This window comes from Eutrigla gurnardus (genome assembly GCF_963514095.1).
Source record: "Eutrigla gurnardus genome assembly, chromosome: 11".
Taxonomy (NCBI): Eukaryota; Metazoa; Chordata; class Actinopteri; order Perciformes; family Triglidae; genus Eutrigla; species Eutrigla gurnardus.
This window is the reverse complement of record NC_139925.1, coordinates 23,172,608-23,194,531: the sequence shown is the minus strand read 5'-3', so window position 1 is coordinate 23,194,531 and position 21,924 is coordinate 23,172,608. Positions and strand designations below refer to the sequence as shown.

The window sequence follows — 21,924 nt, the reverse complement described above, 5'->3', positions numbered from 1 at the left end:
TCGCATCTCGGACTGTCTGGCTGACATCTCTGTCTGGACAACTGCACATCACCTCAAGCTTAACCTGAATAAAACCGAACTCCTCTTCATCCCAGGGAAAGACTGCCCTCGCATGGACCTGTCGGTCACTGTTGAGGGCATCACAGTATTTCCTTCCTCAACTGCGAGGAACCTGGGTGTAATCCTCGATGACCAACTATCCTGCACCCCCAACATCACTGCTGTGGCCCGATCCTGCAGATTTGCCCTCTACAATATCCGCAGGACTCGGACCTTCCTCACAAAGGATGCAACGCAGCTCTTGGTCCAAGCACTGGTCATCTCCCGCCTTGACTACTGCAACTCTCTCCTGGCCGGACTCCCGGCCTATGCGATTAAACCATTGCAGCGTATCCAGAACGCTGCAGCACGCCTTATCTTCAATCTACCCAAATTCTCCCACGTGACCCCCCTCCTCCGTGACCTCCACTGGCTCCCTGTTGCAGCACGCATCCAATTCAAGACGATGACACTGGCCTTCAGGGCCATCAATGGAACGGCACCTGCCTACCTTCAAACACTGGTCAAACCTCATGCCCCGAAGCGAGCACTCCGCTCCTCTACTTCAGCTGGCCGGCTGGTACCACCATCGCTGAAATCAAACAAATGTCGCTCAGCAAAGTCCAGACTCTTCTCTGTTCTGGCGCCTCAGTGGTGGAACGAACTCCCGACCAATGTCAGGACAGCAGAGTCATTTGCCATCTTCCGAAAAAGGCTCAAGACTCACCTGTTCAGACTTCACCTCGACTCTACATAGCATGACCCACTAACACCCTCCCTCGACCCCCCCCCCCCCCCCCCCGCAAAAAAAAAAAAAAAAAAAAAAAAAAAAACTCGGATCGTAGCACTGTTACTCTTGAAGTACTACTTTACTCAGATGAGGACCTAGCACTTGTTCTATTTTTAGCTCTTACTGCATCGGCAATGATACGTCGTGGTTTCTTTGTTTCCTTCTTTTGACAAATGTACTTATTGTAAGTCGCTTTGGACAAAAGCGTCTGCTAAATGACCTAAATGTAAATGTAAATGTAAGATACAGTTTGTGAATGCAAACAGGGCAGAAACAAACTCCTCAGCTGTCTCTGGTAAACATGTCGTCCTCAGAGCAGAGTCTGCTAATGGTGTGAAACTTGACTACATGACTGAAACGGGTCCATTCAGACCTAAAGACGTCACACCGCTGACCTGCAGTCCATTAGCTGCCATGTGACCTACTTCCACTAAAACTGTGAAGGAAGCTGAAAAGGAATTCAATTAAATGATTTACCATTAGCACTTTTATGTTTTCTGGATATACTGATCGTATCAATTATTTTGTAACAAATCATATCATTTTGAAGAAAAGCCTGAGGTTACTGCTGACAACATCCTGACAGGAAGGCTGGTTATATTCAATATTTCTGTTGTTGTTGTCAACAAATCCCATTGAAAGATAAAACTGTCTGTCTGTTCTTTCTGACTTAACTTCTCTGTCATCGGTTTCTACTGAACATATAAATCTTCAGTTCAGGAAACATTCAATTTTTATAAAAGGGTAATTATTCATTCCAGATATCAAAAGTCTGAAATTAAAAGCCCAGTACACAGGATGTCAAATGCTTACACAGCCAACTATATGTTTAATGATTTCCAAATATCTGAAATTTAGTTTTGACTAGTTCAATAAAGATGTAACTATCTAATAAGAATGTTATTGTGGATATCGTATCACCATTCTGACTAGTGAGAATACAATCGTGATAAGGAGAAATGAAAAATCTATCATTACAGATAGAGGTAGTTCTATTAAATGTTATGTCATGTAAAATATACATATATAAATGGCCGTCATTTTGACTGGTGGAAATTTATTTTTTAATGTCTGAAAATTGAACTGTTTCTAGTTGTGAAAGGAACATCTCAAATATAATTACTTTGATTTCAGATATCTGGAATGAAATTCTAGATATGTAATTCTAGATGGATATGTAGAATTCAGATGATATCTGCAACATAAGAAGTAAGAATTGAATTGTTGTTAAATAATTAACATTTTGACGAGTGAGAACATAGCTATAATTTATTCAAACTGAAACTAGTCAAATTTACCTTATAGATATGTTGACTTGGAATTATGACATGTAAATAATTGAATTATACATACCTGTAATTTGAGTTTGAATAGATCAAGGGTAAATGTTGACTAGATGCAATTAAGTTACAGATCCTTTCCACAAGTCAGAAATGAATTGTGAACAAAACATCAACAAATGACATTATGGATATGTTGACTACAACACATGACAATTGGATTATAGATATCTGAACCTTGACTTTGAATAGAAGTCAAGTCAAGTTAGAATTGCTTCTAGTCAACATGACATTATGGATTTATTGGCTTGAATTCTAACTCTATTCTAAAAAGCAGCCGTTGATGTCTTCAACTAAGTAAAACCAGTTGCTGTCCATGGTGCTGAAGTTGTTGCGCTGTTCATGCAACGGCTTATTCCTTTGCCTCACCATCACATTTCCTTCCAAGAACACATCAAAAAAAGAGTTTACTCAAAAATCATTGTTTCTGAATCCGAAACAGCATGACAAAACATCTAATGGTCTAACAGACTTTTGTGAAACAGATACGAAGCATGCACGGCCACACACGCTGCCTTACAACGGTTTGTAATGTTCAATGGTTTTGTTTCTGTAGGATTCAACAGATTAAAATTCTGTCTAAGAAAACACATTTGTCACTTATGACCGGCCATGAAGTGCATCTATTTATGGATGTGATATCAAGTACTTGCTGATAGGATGTTCAGACGACAAATCTTCCCAGTAGATCTCAAACCTGCTTCATTGCAGCTGGCACATCAATTCATTAATATGCCAACAAGGAGGAAAAGGCATTTTAAGGCAAAAGAAACAGTGTTTTTATGTCAGTATTAATGAACCTCATATCAATCAGCTGACACCCATGGGGAAGATGTGAAGGTCGCTTTGTACTCTTATATGTCAACATGTCACATCCTCTATATGATCACATCCACAGCCTTTTCCTTTCGAAACTGTGATTAGCTGACATTGGACAGCAATCCAAACAATTTAAAAAGGCTGAATCAATCTTTAAATGCCTACTGAACACACAAAAATAAATTTCAGTGAAGACATTTAGTGTTATAGTTTAAATGTGTTTTTTAATCCCCCAAAATGACATTTAAGGGGGAAAAAGCGAATCCTGTAAAATGTTTTGCACATCAACCATCAGCAGATGAAATCTTTCTAAAACCCAAACTGATCAGACTCTCGTCCAAAAAACGTCCAATTGTCAAACAATCAGCCAGACAAAAAGACTCAGCTTTGAAAAATAAACCAATATCTTTTATTTGGTGAGTGGTGTACATCACTAAATGCGCTAAAGGCAGGTCTATGCTCAGTTATAATGTCTACATATCGAATAGTATAAAGTGATTATATGCATCTGTGTCCATTCAAAACGTGTTTCCTCTTGATCCTGTAGCTCCTTGTTATCATGAAATGACCACATTTGGATTCTAAAACAATTCAATCAGCGTGTAGGTCATGAACGCATCCTTCAAAAATGTAAAACAACAGCTGGAACTCATGTAAAAGAACAATAAATCTACAGGGAGTTAGCATCTTAAAGAAACAAATTTGGCAATTTTGGCAACCATTGTTCTATTAATAGTAAATGGGTCAACTGAGTTTTTATAAAGCAGTGATTCCACTAAAATCCAATAGTTAGTCAATGTAATTCTATATTGAAAGTGAATGGAACTATTTGTTTGTGAAAATAAATCATAATCCAATCAGATGTTACATTCAAAGTTCATTCGACAAATATTTCAATGAAAGCTAACAGGATAGTAGATACATTGAAAACAATGGAGAGAATAAATAAAATAGAATAAATAAAAACAAATGCTGTTCCATTGACGTTTAACAGGTCAAATATTCAACTAAAAGTTAATGGGATAGTTTCCACTTGAATTTAATGGAACAGTTGTAACATTTAACATTATTGGGAGAAATACTTTCTTAAAAAGTTAATAGAACAGTTATCTTAAACAAAATGTGACACATATTCCATTAAATATTATATAAGGCAATGAAATATAATGGTGTTGATGTTCCATTGATAATTCATCATACAAGGGCTCCATTGAAAATGTATGGAAATATTGGTGTGTGAAAAATTAGTCAATCACACAGATAGTCACAATAGAGTCAGTGAAAACTTACTCTGTTATAAGTAAATGCTATTCCATTAAAACTAAATAGGTCAGATTAAGTGAAAGTTATGGGACAAATTTCATTCAAATTTAATAACACAGTCGTTCCATTAAAAGTTGTTAGGTAAAACAGTTTCACTTAACGTTTGATCTTGAAAAAAAATATAGCCAATTTTCCATGGTGTTTTCTTGCAAATGCTTAATAAAGTCTTGTTTCACTTACAGTTAATAGTAGAATTGGCTCCACATAATTTCCTGTTTGGCAGTGATTACACTGAAAGTCAATGGTGCTAGCATTCCACTGAAGCCTAGTTGGAAACATTCTCTATTGAAAGTTAATGGAAATTCTGTGTGTGAAAAAACAATCAGACCTATTTTTCATTCAGACTTAATTGGAAAAATGTTGGTCACGTAAAGATTAAGTTACAGTCGTTCCAATGAAATTCAATGGGAAACTATAATTATTTAAAGTAAATGCTGTTCTTTTGACATTGAGTGACTTGAAAGATTAACTGGAAGTTAATGGGACACATTTCACTGAAATTTAACAGCACAGTGGTTCCTTTAAAAAATATTCAGAGATAAATGGTTTAATTGAAATTTAATGGAACAATAGTGATAATAAAGAAAGTTAATGTGGTATTTCTGATTGATCAAACTGCATGTCGACACACTTGCTCAGTGTGGCCCGATGAGTCCATTTAGTATTGTATATATATATATATATATATATACGATATACAATGTGAACATGTACTGTGAGGATGAATAGATAACCACATTGGAGAACACATCATTGATGATTTGACTTTCGAATGTCCTTTTGGATTAATACTGTGTTGTTTTTTGAATAGGTGGTTTCATGACGATGACTTGAGGTATTCACTTGAGCTCGAGCCCCTCCTCAAAGTGGCTGCAAAAAAAGAGAACATAGACGAAGAAGACAGTTATTGATCTAGAACAACTGACAACTGACCATCTTTTAGGATTAATAAGTTATTTCAATTTCGATTCCATTTATGTTAGTTATGTTTATTAAGGACAGTGCACATTGATCATCATTTCTGTAAATGTGCCATACCAGACGTAACTGTAAACTGCAGTCCTTTGGCAAGATATTATACTGACCACAAAATGACTAGAAAAATAAAAATATAGTAAAAAAATACACACAGCAACAGACACCATTCTTATTTCAGGCATCTAACCAAAAACCGTTTCAAAAATCACGTAGACTTAGAGATGAGGGAACCGGAAGTGTAAAAATGAAGATAAATTTCCTGGTTTTGGGATTCATTCCTGCAGCACTCTATTCTCATGAAGGGTGAATGTAAGCTTTTCCAGAGAAATGTATTCTCAGTACCTACTTATAACAATCCCCGCGGACGTTCAAAAGGAAGTCAAATCATACATATGATAAAAAGAAAAGGACCTAAACATGAACCCTGAGGTACACCAGAAGGAACCTCCAGGGTTAGGGTTAGTTCAGATTTAGGTGTGTGTGTGTGTGTGTGTGTGTGTGTGTGTGTGTGTGTGTGTGTGTGTGTGTGTGTGTGTGTGTGTGTGTGTTTGTGTGTGTGTGTGTGCCCACCAGATGAAAGTTGGTTAGGAGGTGATCTACGTCAATATCATCGTAGCTCTCCTGGAAGGTGTTGGGTTCATCCCTGGAGTCCTCTGGGTCGCTGGTTCCAGGATCTTCTAGGCTGCGTGTAGAAGGTTAATACATATGAAGAGTTGTATTCTTTAAAAAACATTAAAACACTGCACAAAAATTTGCATTCCAGGAAACTCATTATTTTTCATCAATTAATAATTGCTTTCTCAATACATGCAGGGGAGAAGTCGGCCATGCAGTTGATGAACAACTCTTTGTTTTAGATCTACAATGGTTTAAAGCTGTGTACGAGGTTCATGTTATCTTTTAAATTGTTCATTCTTTCTTGGTTAGTCTGGTTTGCAACGGCAGATCTCCTTTAATTCTTTGCAAGCAGCCACCACTAGAAGTTAGCGGCAGAGTCAATGGCAGTGAGTCTCCAAACTGTAGCGTAACGTAATCCACACAATCATAGGCCACCATCTTTTCCTAAACCTAACCAAGTAGTGTCGTTCTCGACTGCAGGCACACTGATAACTCCTGTTGCTGGAGGATGAAGCTGAAGCTAAAAGCCATGATGGCGATGACCCAAATATCAGGATGCAGAGGTTAATAAACAAGACTATGATGGCCAAAAGCCATGACGGCCAAAAATGACAAACATGTGTCTTCAAACAGCAGTCCACAAACCGATGGCTGACATGGTGACTACGTCCACTTCTTATGTACTCTATCAGATGTTGTTTGAGTATTTATTAATACGCAACAAAAATGGAGCTCTAGAGAATCAGTTTAGACTAAAATAAGATGGTTTGGTGTTTTCAGGTGCTTTCAGCGGCTGTTGTTTCTATGTCATTGAAACCGAGATGGACAGGTGAATAACACCAACCTTCTCTTTCCTGTTAAGACTGAGTTCAGGTACTTCTTGACGGCCATCTGTTTGCGGAAGCGGCTGTAGTTGTCTGTAAAGATGGCGTCTGAGTGGCGCTTCACTGGCTCCTCCATCAGCTCGTCACTGGACAAAGAGAGAGAGAGAGAGAGAGAGAGAGAGAGAGAGAGAGAGAGAGAGAGAGAGAGAGAGACAAAGAGAGACAAAGAGAAGAAAGATAGTGTTCAGTCATTCCCTCCCGGCTGTAGAACAAACATGTAATGGCATGAATTAACCTTTAAAAATGTTTAGTCAATTACAAAATTAATCATCAAGCAGGTTGCGTCTTTTCAAATGTCAGAAGGTCCTTTGGTGTCTACGGTCGATGTACCACAATCCCGTTTAATGAAATAGTCAAATAAAATTCCCTGATGTAAAAGCTGGAAAATGCGGGTTTGAGATGATATATCAATCATTATTATGTATTTGTATTTGACTTTATTCTAGAACTAATTCACAGAAAAAAATAATTTAGCCTACTGATTCATTTTCAACACATTTCTTTCAAATGTAATGCCAAAACACTTAGATATGAGATATTTCTATCTTTTCTACTCCCCATCATTTAAAAACACTTAGAATAGACTTCTACATTAATTTACATCGTATACTCATTTTCTTCAACGTTTAACGTATACTGTCCAAGAAGTCCCTGTGACTTATTGATTTTCATGGTTCCTTATTTAAATATAAAAATAAGCTGATTTTTGCTTTTTATCCAACTTCTATTTTCAAAATAGAATTAGTTGTCAACACGTGAGTTTATAAAGCCGTGGCACTGTCAGGTGAAAAGGTGTTAAATAAACTTAAGACTCTGAATTAAATCAAACAAAAAAATAAAAGCTAGATCCAGCCGCGTTTCTGTCTGCAGCGCTCCGGTCTGCCGGGCTCTCCCGGTCTGGCGGGGTTCACCTACCTGACCCGCTTTCCGATCAGAGACTCCAGGTACCTCCGCGCTGATAGCTGGCCGAGGAGTTTGCTATACCCGCTGGTGAACAGACCGTCCGCGTGTCTCGTCGGTCTGCAGAGCATCAGGGACAGTTCCATTAAAACCCGATCAATCTGACACATTCAAACGCCAAACCAGGAAAACAGCGGCTCCAATAATCAAATACGGAGAATATACCCGCTCAGAAGAAATCCACATGTCTCTGCAGGTTCAGGTTTGTCTTACCTCATGGATGTGTATGGCAGACTCAGAGTCCGGGAGTACAACACGCTGCACAGGGCTATAAGGAAAAGCAGCTGGGGGCCGCTGCGCTGTAACATCGCTTTACACCTGACGATGGAAACAACAGTGAACACAATCATTCACGGTAAAGGACCATGCTGTCTAGTTGATGAAAACACGCACAACAACCAAGTCCCAAACTCTGTAATACACCGGTCATGTAATGCTGAATTCTGTCAGAGGAGAGCAACAGAAAGCATCGGAATCTGTGATGCGTAATTGCGCACGGCTGGCGAGGATAAACCCGTTTCCTCTCGTCTCCACAGAGACCAAAAGCCGAGCGTTTACCCACAGAACTAACGAGTTCACCGCCCCAAAGGTTTCCATTCCCTCCAAAAACCAACCAGAGTACAGAAAGTACAATTTACTCATTTAAAAATGACTTACTAACTCTTTTTCTAACTTACTTACTAACTCCGTGTCTGTTTGTTTGTTGTCGTGATACATACTTAATACATAATAAATAAAACAACACACAGAATGCCGTAACCTTAACGTAACCATATACATCTCCACTATAGCACAGTAGGCTACAGTTTTATTAGATTTGAGTTTTTAAGGTCACTACATGTCAAATGAAAAGAAACAACCAGAAGATTGATTTAGCAACGAAACGTATTATCTCGGCTGATGGGGAATTTTGGCAGAGGAACGGAAAAGAATGCGTAATTACGCACGACGCGGACAAGAATTAAACAGCCTATTAAACCGAGGGGACGCTGCAATTCTGTTTCCACCAACCAAACTGTCTCTGCTGTTTCATTACAAAGAGCCATTTGGAACGAATTCTCCAAAAACCTGGATGGTGCGCGCCAAAAGAGCAACATGGCCAAACATCTCAATACAATAATGTAAATATAAAGTCTTACATGTGCTCTGGACAAAGTTGTCTGCTGGTTGCTGTCCACAGTCCGCTGCTGTATCTCCACTCTGTTGATCTTTCCTGACTCCTTCTCTGTTCGCCTTCAGCTCTGCTGCCGTTTTATATACCTGGAGCGCGACATCGGATTCAATCAGCCTGAGACGTCAGTTGCTACCGTCACCAGCGAAACTAGTGGGATTGACCCCCCCCCCCCCCCCCTATTTTAATGAATTGTTGGAATAATAACTAACTTATTTGACTCATCGGATAATTTTTTCAGGGCTCTTCTTCATCACAGCGGGTCAGCTGCAGACCGGTGGAAAGGTTAAAGAGTCCATCTGAATGCATGAGATCTGTTCAATTAGGCTAAATTCACCAGTATTATTATTATTATTATTATTATTATTATTATTATTATTATTATTATTATTATTATTGTTGTTGTTGTTAAAGTATTTATTCATCATTTAATTGTATAGGCTATTATTGCTTATACCGATGATTGTGGAGAAATCTATAAATCATGATCATTCAATCAGGTTTGCCCTTTGTCATGCTAACAAAATAACTCCAATGTTTCCTTTTGAGACATTCAAAAGCCAAATCGTAAAGCACTGTCAATAAAACAGTCCAGCCTGTAAAATGAAAATCACTGAATGCTTTGTTTCCAAGCATCATTTTGAAACCCAACATTTCCGTTTTGTCCTGTCATGACACAAAATACTTAATTGAACAACAATGTTTTCAAGTCCTGCTGTAGCCATTTATATCCATTTGTTTATGTCCACCAGACAGTGTTGAATAGAAGCACAAGGATGTTGCAGATTACCACGTTAGGTAACACTAACATTTTAGAGGATCTTACTCACGGATTTCTATTTCAGGTTGAGCTGAGCTTTTAAAAAACAACACTAAACAGGATTTACGTGTTTCTGAGTCCTCCCACATCACTCTGATTTACCCTGGAATGGTACTGGGGAGTAACCATGACACCCCATCCATCCATCCATCCATCCATCCATGTATCCTCCATCCATCCATCCATCCATCCATCCATCCATCCATCCATCTATCCTCCATCCATCCATCTATCCTCCATCCATCCATCCATCTATCCTCCATCCATCCATCTATCCTCCATCCATCCATCCATCCATCCATCTATCCTCCATCCATCCATCCATCTATCCTCCATCCATCCATCATCCATCCATCTATCCTCCATCTATCCTCCATCCATCTATCCTCCATCCATCCATCCATCTATCCTCCATCCATCCATCCATCTATCCTCCATCCATCCATCCATCCATCCATCCATCCATCTATCCTCCATCCATCCATCCATCCATCCATCCATCCATCCATCCATCCATCAATCATAAAATATGACAGAGTTTAAGTGCATGGAGATAAATAAAAATGTTGAGCAGTAATGAAAGTGAAGCAACGTGAAATATGTTATGATATATATGAAGAAAAATCTCTTCCGAAAAATATGACTCACTTTTCGCTTGCCTTTGTGGCTGCGTACTCGATGATGTTTGCACGCTTTTCGTTTTCAGCGCTACGTCATGACAACAGCGTCTCTGGCCTTCCTGGGTCCCAGTCAGCAGATGACCTCCTCCTCCTCCTCAACCATGATGGCACCATCTGAACCTTAATGTGATCAGTCCAGAGAGAAAGTAGATTACGCAGAAGTCCATGGGAGAAGGAGCTGGTCTAATTGACAGCAGTGATTGGACACAGATCCCTGCAGGAAGAGGAAGCTGATGGAGGAAACATCAGCGATATTATGTTGATGGAATGTACGGAAGAAAACGTTCCTATAGACGAGTAACAGGCCGCCTCACCTCTGCACGGAGGACGACACAGAGGACAACAAGATATAATGTCTTCTTCTCCTCAGGTCATTGCCCCATTCCTCTTGCTCTCTGGACACCGTGTGTTCACCTGTAAGCAGTGCTGGAATGTTAGTAAGTACATTTACTCCAGTACTGCACTTAAGTATGAATCCAAGTTGCACTTGCATACTTGTGGTAGAGTATGTCTACAATGTACTTCCACCACCATCATGTCCAGTTTGTAGTAAACATGCAGAAGAAAATATCTGTGGTGTGAGTTCAGGCCCAGTTCTACGGGGGTGCATAAGCATAAAAAAAATAGTTTGCACCCTCAATTAAAACAAAAAAAAAAGATTTTCATTTTTAGAAATATGATAAAAATAATAAAATACTTGCTCACAAAACAAATTGTAGTTAATTTCGTTAGGAAGACGACGGTTCGCGGGTGTTGTCACGTGACTTTCTGGTTCTCACAGGATTCTCAACCTGTCTGGCCTTAAAGTGACAGTACACATTCTATTAGGGCTCAGCTAACACAAAAAACACAGTAACCCCTGTTCACTTGGCTACATTCTCCCCTGCTACAACCTATCTCATATCCAAAGCTATCTAATATATCAATAAGCTAATGTTGCAGCTGAAATGTTCTCCACATCACAAGATATGATACCATCTTTTAAGCACAGTAAATGTTTGTTGTCCCAACATGTCAGTAGAACTACGCAGAAGTGCTTGTCTATGGTAGAGAGGCCTGTGTGTATAAAAGCGAAGTCTGAACTGAAGCTGGGTAGCTGGTTTTAGTATAGTACTGGTGCACCCTCTGTAATCAGATGCACCCCAAGGCATTCTGTTCTGGAACCGGGCCTGTGTGAGTTTAAACTATCCATTGTGAGTCTGACAACGATAAATCAGTGGAGTTCTCTTTAAACAAAAATTACAAACTAATGTTGTTCACTTTTCCCAGGTATGCAGCCAGGCAACATTCCTACTTCAGCGGCTACTTCCTGGAAGACTACTGCTTCGCCAACTTACTGATGGAGGAATAAAACTGCCACTTGCCCCTCATGGGCATTCTTGTGTTTCCTCCTTGTAGCTCGGGTTCTCTACCAGAGGTCTGCAGTACTCAGTACTGCACAAAACACAAATCATTACGGTCAGAATTTGCTCAGAGTTCATTAAAACTCATTATTCTCTCCTGCTTTACAATTTGTCCCAAATTTGTAATATTATGACCTTTCCACTCTTTATTAATAAGAGTCTTCCCTCCAGTATATAATATGGGACATAATGGGTCCCGTATTGGACATGAAGGCAGCACTAATCCATTAATTGCACATTACTTTTGGATTATCTTTGCTATTTCACATGAGAAGCTAATAATTGGGTTCTTAATGTTTGTATTGACCTTTGTACAATACCACAAAGAAGGAAGGGATATCTGTTTTTTATTCTCACCCACAATTTTCTGTTCTAGCCATATCCAGCTACCGACCTCGTGCTGTTCTTGATGGCCCAGAGCCATTAAAGGTCAAATAATATGGATGTATTTCCGGTATCCCTAGCCCCCCTTTTTTCCTGTGATTTCTAAGTTTATTGGGACTGATTCTTGTTTTTTTATTACCCCATAGGAACAATATGAAAAGCCTTTTCATTTCTTTTAACCAATGTTCAGGTATTTTAATTGGAATCGAAGATATCAGAAAAGACAATCTGGCGAAAACATTCATTTAATTATCTCAACTTCAACTCAACTCCGAAAAAACGTTTCTCCCCGTCCCACGGTGAGATAAAGTGCACGGGCACAACAGAAAAAACAACACACTGGGGTGCAGTAAACAATACAATGCACAACATATTACTAATACTAGAAAAAAAGTAGGTAAGGTAAAAAGGTAGTGCAACAATGTCCACAGAGTGTTTTTATTTAGGGGGGGCAGAGAGCAAGGGGGGGGGGGGTTCAGATAGTGGAAGTGTTCCCCATCTAGTAAGATCTTCTCTAACAGTTTTAATCAATTTAATCTCAAATGTCTTCTCAATCGGGGAAATTATATTTATGCCGAGATATTTCCGTCCCTCTTTCTCCCAGACTATCTGGGTTGTGGCAAGATGTGCTGGGAAGGTCATGCAGTTGCGCGGTGTCGCTTCACTCTTATTCCAATTTACTTTATATCCTGAAAGGTAACCAAATTCATTCATGATTTTAAATAAGTGTGGCATTGAAATGTCTGGGTTTGAAAGAGTTAATAATACATCATCGGCATATAAATTTATTTGAAGTCATACCCATATAATACCGCTCATTTATTGGTTAGCCCTGATAGCACAGGGGTTCTAATGCCAAAATAAAAATGATTGGTGAGACTGGACATCCCTGCCTTGCTCATCTAGTTAGCTCAAAGGGTGAAGACACAATTCCATTTGTTTTAACACAGGCAAGTGGTTTTAATAAAGTGCCCTAATCCATTGCATACAGGTCCAAAGCCATATCTTCCTAAAGTGTGAAATAAATATGGCCATTCAATCCTGTCAAATGCTTTTTCAGCATCCAGGGATAACATGGCAGCTGGATGCTGAAGTGAAGCAGCTCTGTGCATTATATGGAAAAGCCTTCTCATATTACTTGAAGCATGGCTGCCCTTAACAAATCCTACTTGGTCAAAATGGACCAATGAAGGAACCACTCTTTCAAGACGTATTGCCAGTATTTGAGCAAATAACTTGTAATCATTATAAAGCAGACTAAGAGGCCTAAAATAACTCATTTGCATATGATCTTTGCCAGGCTTTAGTATTGTTGAGATTACAGCTGTTCCCATGCTGACAGGCATTGATTGAGACATTATAATATCATCATATAACATTATAAGAAAAGGAGTCAATACATCCTGAAAACATTTATAGAACTCCATACTGAATCCATCTTCTCATTCCTCTAGTTTATATTTGTCTGCATCTTTAACCGAGGGTAGGCATATACCACCCAAACAGTTATGAGCTTCATTTAAATTAAAATGACACTCTGATTCATATAATTTCTTATAGTAAGTTTTTAAGCATTCATTAATTTGCACTTGATCATGTATAGGTTGTCATTACAATCATATATCTTTGACATTACATATTTGGATTCTATTTGTTTTAGCCTCATTGCCAGCATTTTACCTGCCTTATCACCTGATTCAAAGTTTTTTCTTTTAAGTCTAAACAATGCAAATGCGGTTTCGTCCATTATTCCTTGCAATTTTGCTCTGCAAAGTAACACAGAGTCCCTCAATATATGATTATCTGGCTCCCTCATACGTCTCTTTTCCAGCTTGTTTAGTTTCGTCAAGCAAGTTTTTTCTTCCATTCTTCTCACTCTTTTTAGCAGTTGAGTAACTAATCATCCATCCCCTACATGTGGCCTTAAATGCTTCCCATACTATATGTATTGATGATACGGACTCCATATTTAAAGTGAAATGCTCATTTACTTTATTTAACAGAGATAGGGGCATGGTCTGAGATAACTATATTTCAGAGTTTATCACATTTCCCACCATCTGGCTACACAATAACAAATAGTCAATCCTAGAATATGAATTATGAACCTTCTAGTAAAATGTATATTCTTCACACACATCCTCATTAATACATCTCCAAATGTCTGTTGTACATGTTGTTGTCTGAAATTCCTCAAAGGCTACGGCAAGTGCGCCATCAGTTGGTAAAGGCTGCTTGGACCGGTCAACACATTGAGCTGCTACATTGAAATCTCCACCAATTTATATTGGAATGTCAGAAAACCTTGACAATAAAAACCTTGATTATGTTCACTTTCAAATCAACCTGCACATTTATTTCAACTTGAGGCTTTTATTTAATATTTTATTACTCATTTATTGAGCAATTAAAAAACAAAAAAAAATCATTGTTTTAAAATGATGGCAGTGTTAGTCCTCCATACCAGTAAGACCTATTCTAGTGCTATTATACAGTAATTATAAAATACTAATATTGGCTTCTATTAAAACAACTACATTACGTACTACATTAAACCACGATGCTGCTGGTTTTCCCAGCTAGCGATGGTGTACTACTACAATTCTTCCGTACGATTAGTAATTTAGTTACTGCTAAAACCACCAATATTACTACCAATGATCTTTTACTAGTACAAGTTATAGTACAACGTATACATGAATTCTACTACAACTATAACTACTAGTATACCACCATCACTGATTTATCATCAGTATGAATTAAATACACATGAATTAAATACAATGCGGTGAAGGTCACTGGTGGAATCAGGTCCAAATGGAGCCGGACGTCTTCATCCTGACGAATGTGTCACCAGCAGTGTAACGAGGGGAATCCCCTGGCTGCCTGAGTGCCTCCTCTGCACCACATTATCCAATTAACTAACTGGCTGTGATGGCAGATTAGGGCTGGCAGGCCGACGGGACTCACTGGGGTCTTTTATGGACGTATGGAATGAAGGCACTGACATGAGATGTGGAATGATAGAACGACGGAAACCAGCAGAGCCCAAACAGAAAGAAAGAAAAGCAGGATTGAAAATGAAATAAGAAAGGAAATACACACAAGTCTAAATGAAAAATGATAACTTAAAATGTAAATGTTTCATTCATTTGTTTTGTAGTTTGATTTTGCGACTATAAAAACTGGCCAAGTGAGCAGCTGTTAGCATCAGAGAGTAAACAAGTTTAAATCAATAAAATAAAATAAATATTCATCTAATAAATATCATGGATAGTTTACATTTTGGAAAAATGTTGAATAATAAAGTTACAATAACAATATTTTTAAGCTAAATAGAAACTTACTAAAGAGTGATTTTCATTAAGGTCTGATTAAGACATGTGATATGTTGATATTATTCAGGTTTTAGCAGCATTCATTGGACATGTAAAGAACACATCCAGAATATGCGTCTCAATCTGGGTTTTTAGGTCACTTTGTGACACGTCCTCTTTCACACAAACCAACCAGCCAACAGTTTGTAAAGTTGAGTAGAGATGCTGGCCACAAGAAAAGAAGGGCAACCAACCTCTTCAAGAAGTCTATCATAGCTGGACAACTTGTAAAAAAAAGATTTTAAAAGATAAAAGAGTTTGGCGCAAAGTAGCAAAATGGATACAAGCTGCTACTGCTGTTCCACTTTGTCATGTTTTGACAAGAGGCTGTATAGAAGTGGACGTAGTCATGGTGAGGCCACCCGCTGGTTTTGTGGACTACGGTTTTGAAGCCTGAAGTTTAGCACTTTGGCCGTCGCCATCTTGGAATTTTTGCAACCAGTGAAGGAAGTGACCATATTTGGACTGTGAGGAGCGACGGGTGGATCAGACGAACACAAGCGACACCCTTACTGGATCTGGATCCATCTGGATTCTGGTGTGAAGCTGTTAACAAAGTTAGCTTCATAATTCAAGGTCAACTTTACAGCTAAGTGTTGAAGTATAAGTACTTCATTATATATTAGTATTAGTATCTAATTGCATTGGTAGCGTGGTAGAGACCTGTCAATCACAAGGTAGCCCCGCCCTAAATCATCCCCTGCCTTATGGTCTATTTGACTCTAAATGGACCAAAATGTACTGAACAAACACCATGCTGGATTGAAGAAGACTTGAAACTAGAGATTGAGACCATAAACTCATGTGTTGTTTATTGGGTCATTTTATGGTAATAAAAGGGGAAAAGAATCATTAATTGGAATATGCACAGCTGTAAACGTGAATATTAGTGAAATATTCATTTTAATAAGCCGTTTAAAAAGCTTCGTAGGAATATTGTCTTTTTAGTAATAAGAATATTTGGTCCATGTACTGAGTGCGTGTTACAGACTGAGTAACCCTCACACTGACGGTGTTTGTGCAGCCGTGACTGTATCCGTCAGACGACAGGCCTTTAGACTCAAGTGAAACGTCATTGTTGTGTCAATCCGTCTCCAGCTCTAATGTGGGAAGACGTTTGTGCTGCTGGCTCGGCGAGGACCCGGTTGGGTTTGGTGATGGATGGCCGTCCACAACAACCAGAGGAGATTACTCTGATAAATTACAGCTAAACTCCCCTGATGGCTGAACCTGGTTTACTGCAGCAGGAGACAGGCTGCGTTCAGAACTGAAAATGGAGACAACGGGTCGACACAGCAGGATGAAATCTGGGAAATGAGCAGCATTAACGGCGTAATGCAAATGATGTGTTGACGACACAAACCGTGTGGACGTAGCTTCCCCCCAGATGAACGGGACAATAGCGTGGACAGTTTCACCACTTTAGCTACCACGACTCGTGGCTTTGAAATATGGCACCAGAAAATAATACACATAAAATAGAAGGACTACTTGTCTGCTGGCAGTGAAAAAGGAGTAGCAGGTTTACCTGCATAAATGTACTCATTGTGGTGAAGTGTACATAAATCTTTTTTACTACTTTCATCTCATTGTCACACACACACACACACACACACACACACACACACACACACACACACACACACACAGCATTATCAGCTCCCTGGAGTTTCCTCCGGCCTCCTGTACAGATCAATTAGACCACCAGAGCTCTTCATTGCATCCGAAATGAACTAAACACATAAATACATTTGGCCTGTATTCAGCCCCGTGGCAGACATTACGTACAGCGATGCCATCCAGAGACTTTAATTAGTGCAACACACACACATACACATCACATTCCAGTCATTAGCTGTCATTAACCAGCAAAACCCTACCCAAGATGCATTTGGGTCCAGCTCTCACAGGGGCCAATCAGATTACATTGCTCTCACTATTCAGGGAAATGATGTCATCTATCTATCTATCTATCTATCTATCTATCTATCTATCTATCTATCTATCTATCTATCTATCTATCTATCTATCTATCTATCTATCTATCTATCTATCTATCTATCTATCTATCTATCTATCTATCTATCTATCCATCCATCCATCCATCCATCCATCCATCCATCCATCCATCCTTCCAGATTATAATTTTGCTTTTCACTTCATATAAGTGTATGTGTCACACCAGGGTCAAATCTTCTCGCACGCTTTCTTCTCTGCAGACATTTTAACATGTCAAACATAATAACATAATACCGGCTGCATTCCATTTAGGTGTTGGCCTGCTATTGTGCTTGCTCGGTCCCCAGCACTCTTGAATGTATCAGAGCTGTCACCGGTGACATTCGTGGTGCCTTTCTGCTGTGACATGTCAAAATGCCTTTTCCTATTGGAATCGCTGGAGTTTTGAGGATGTACGTGTTACTGGAGAGTCAGAGGATCCGGGAAATAGAAAGCCTTTTGGAACTGATTATTGATGATGTAGCTGATCCCTCTTTGTTGGCTGAAGATGGTGATTCAAAACTGTGGTCATCTTTGTGTCTGTATAGTAATTAGTGCAGGTCTATTCTATTGACAGAGCTCTCATCTTTTCTACATGTTACATATCTTCTTCACTGGAAAATGTTGGAATTTTACATTTCTGCAAACCGCTGTTTGTTGAAAGCAAGTGACGTATTGGGCGAGCATTATTGAGGGTATGTGGTGTAATTATGAGTATAACAAACAAGAAAGTCCATTACTGTAATACTCTTACTGCTATTACTGCAAACACAGAAACACTTTCTGTTATATTTCTTGAAATCCTCATAACATACCGATAGTCAATACATTACAGTAAATGCTCTCACAAAAAAAAATAAAAAATAACAAATGTCATCTGTGGCCATGGCAGGACTGTCAAAACGTTGGGCCGGAGAACATAATTGGACGTCCTGCCTGTCTGTCAATACTTCTTGATTGCGGCACTCTGTCGATCTGGAGCATCGTTTGGCGTTCCGGGGAGCGGCTTTGAACAGAGGTCTGCACGAAGGGGACGAGACTTTTTTGGTTCTGCGATGCGTTCAAAGTCAAAGTCTCTGTAGTTTGTCCAAGTGACCCATTCAACCTTTAATTGCATCAGATTCCACAGGTGATGTGACGCATGCTTCACTTGGTTCCTGAAAAATATGTGTGCCCCACTGCCTTCTGTCGCCGGTCACTTAGAGCTTTTCCTTTCCGAGTACTACCGGCAGAGTGCCTCGCTGTCTCTCCCCAGCTGGATGCGGTGCGTCACCACACCGGTGTTGCTGCAGGATGCTTTAGCAGCCCTGCGGTAATGAAATCTGTTATAGCAGGATGACCTCAGCTCAAACAGCCAACCTGCCGCAGCTAAATGAATATAATGAGGTGTCTGTCATGGTTGTCTGGGCTTTAGCTGTTGACTTACAGTATTGTAAAGTAAGTTTCCTTGTTTTCATGGAAAGGCAGCATGAAAAAGGCCAATTTTAACTGACACAATAACAACTATTCATTGGAACATGTACTCGTTCTATTTTTCACATAGATTTGCTATTTTCTGACATTCGGAAAGCCAGATTATATCAGTACACCTGCACTAACAGCACATAACATTTTATTCTGTGTAATATTTCAGAAACCTGCAGAAGAGTTTGTCCACTACTAGTGTAAAAGTATAATATAAAAAAACAGATTATCTCTCCGAACTGATATTAATCATTTTGTGAATTACAAGTTTTCTGAAGTGTTGTGTTTAAATGTACAAATTATGCAAATTTTAGAATGAAAATCTGAACATTGGATAAAACCCCATCCAACATTCTTCTTTCACATTGTTGACCTATTAAAGTCAATCTTTAATTTGTCAACAGCCAAAAAAAAAAAACATTTCCCCCATGTTTTTAGTAATACAATGTTGTATAAACCACAACACAACAACAAGTGACACAAAAACAGTTCAAATACTTTTGAAATGACATGTTTTAAAGGTAGTAGCATTTCTAACGTTATAAAACATGCCAGAAACAGATGTCAACTTCAGTCAGCAGATTCATGTTGAAATTCAGGGATGCATGTGTGAGTCAGAGAGGAAGGAATCAATGCAATATTGAGCCAGACCTGTGAAGACTTTCCCTGTTGTCTCTTTTCTTTTTAACATTTCCTTTTCGATTGAATAGGTGAGGCATTCTCACCGTCTCTCTTTATTTATTTCCACACCGCCCAGGGAGCTCCACTCACATGGTTTGGGAGCGTTAACTCAGTCAGATCGGACCGAGATGGAGCGCTACATCCATCACATCCATCAGCACACAGACTCCTCATTTTCCACTCATGTAATTTCTCATGATTTGTTAGAAGCAGAAGGAGTTACAGAAACAGCAGTCCATCCATTTTACACTGTTATACAGTACATGGACTTTTGAATAAGAGAGTTGCATTATATTATATATAATAATAATAATATTATACATATTAATAGTAATATTATTAATAATAATAATAATAATAATAATGATAATAATATTAATAGTAATAATAATAATAATAATAATACAATTAATAATAAAATATGATATATATATATATATATATATATATCATGCTATAGTTAAACGGTTGGTGTCTGAGTCTGAATGTTGGCGTGACTTTAAACAGACCCTGCTAATTACTCACCACTTCCTCTTATAAATATCAGCTTATTTATTCTTAATTGTGGTGACAGTGATCCTCTCTGCAACATTCATTAATGTCCTCCACATTTAACCACGTTATCAAGTCTGAACGCAGGTCAACTTCACTGTCTGTCGCTGTACAAAAAAAGGATAATTCATTCAAATCAGCCTTGACATGATTTCATTCAGCAAGTTTTACAAGCAGAAAATCAAAATACTGTAACAAATGTATCTGATCAGCATATTTACAGCATGATCACTGTATTAAATCCACATGTAGCAGTTTCATATTACCTTCAACAAGAATACAGCTGCTGATGCTGGCCTGACCTTTGACCTTTCTGGTGCAGTTAAATGATCATATAATATAAAATAAAATATAGTACTGTTATAGGCTGTCAAGTTATCTTCATCGTCAACTGCTTCATTTTACTTACTTCAAACTATAACAATACAGCAGCATTTATAAGTTGATTTATAATTTGTAATGATAATCAAATACAACCTCAAAATAACATTATTTTAATAATTAAATGGAAAAGAAGCAGGTTTGAAAGGCTGGTACAGTGAAATGTTTTTTCATGAAAAATGACTGATGCAATAAATGGATTGCCAATTCTGTAAATCAACAAAGTGACTTCAATCGAGATCTGTTAAGTGACTAGTAACTTCTGAAGTACCAAGTACCATAACATGGAAAGATTGTATTTAAGTACAGTACTTGAGCAAATGCACTTACTTACTCCGTGTCACTGGACCAAGAGTTGCCCCTACACATTATCAGAAGCAGATGTTTATTTTGAGAAATAAAGATGTTTTATTACGAAGGAAGAAGAAGATGATCGGAGAAAGAAGATTTGATTCCTGGATGAAGCCCCCTGATGGAGGCAGCCTATCAGTCACTTCCTTCTCTCCTTCTCGCTGCTGATTGGCCGACTCCTGGAGGAAGAGGATGTCGGGACAGCAAAGATGTCCGCGCTCATTTGAAAAACTACGGTAGCCAAATCGACAGTTTGGCACCTGCTCCGAGTTGTTTTTATGTTGGCAACGGCGAGGACGTTGTGCCCAAGCAAGACTCATCCAAAGGAAAGACAAGGACTCCGCAACAAGAGCCAGACTATTCCGTACTATCAGGTTAGCGGCTAAAACGCAAAGCTAGCTGAAGCTAACGTTAGCTAGCGTGCTAACAGAGCCACTGAAAGCAACGGGAGTTTAGCGTTAGCGTGCTAAGGCTGGAGTATAGCTAGTATCTCACTTCCACATCTAACTGTCAACATGTTTATTTATACAGCTTACAGCATCATGTTGGCTGTCAAGTGCTGAGTTTTGTTTTGGTGTAACGTTAACTATTTTACAATTGAAAACGTGGAACTAAGTGCTAGCATGTAGCATCTGTCAGATTCTTATACATAAAGCTATCTGGAGATGTGTATCTCGTATTGTACCGTGGCTTCTAAAAGTGTAATGAAAGGCTTTGAGGGACAACGTTACAGATGCCTGGCTTAAATTACTGTTTCATCGTAGCTACCTTGGTGATACCTAATGAGATACATGCATGTTATTCAGACAACAACAATAGCTACATGTCGAAGAGGCTCATTATAATCCAGCGTACAATGAAATTAAAAATACAATGCATGAGTTAATTTTAAAGGGGACAACCTCAAGTAC

At 38.8% G+C, this 21,924-nt stretch overlaps 2 protein-coding genes across 3 annotated transcripts in view; one reads left to right on the top strand and one right to left on the bottom strand.

Annotated features, from left to right (window-relative positions):
* Positions 1-5,055: 5,055 nt before the first annotated feature.
* Positions 5,056-8,963, bottom strand: vip (vasoactive intestinal peptide). The gene is made up of 6 exons (XM_084020952.1): positions 8,891-8,963; positions 7,965-8,069; positions 7,707-7,811; positions 6,752-6,877; positions 5,860-5,971; positions 5,056-5,181 (listed from the first exon to the last, which is right to left on the bottom strand). Coding segments are annotated over exons 1-6 (459 nt in total). The 5' UTR covers positions 8,893-8,963; the 3' UTR covers positions 5,056-5,172.
* Positions 8,964-21,215: 12,252 nt separating this feature from the next.
* The window catches only part of anapc1 (anaphase promoting complex subunit 1), a 59,017-nt gene continuing 58,308 nt past the window's right edge, over positions 21,216-21,924 (top strand). For both annotated transcript variants that reach the window (XM_084020859.1, XM_084020858.1), the window contains exon 1: positions 21,216-21,387. The gene's annotated coding sequence lies outside the window, so the exon portion shown is untranslated. The remainder of the gene's footprint in view (positions 21,388-21,924) is intronic.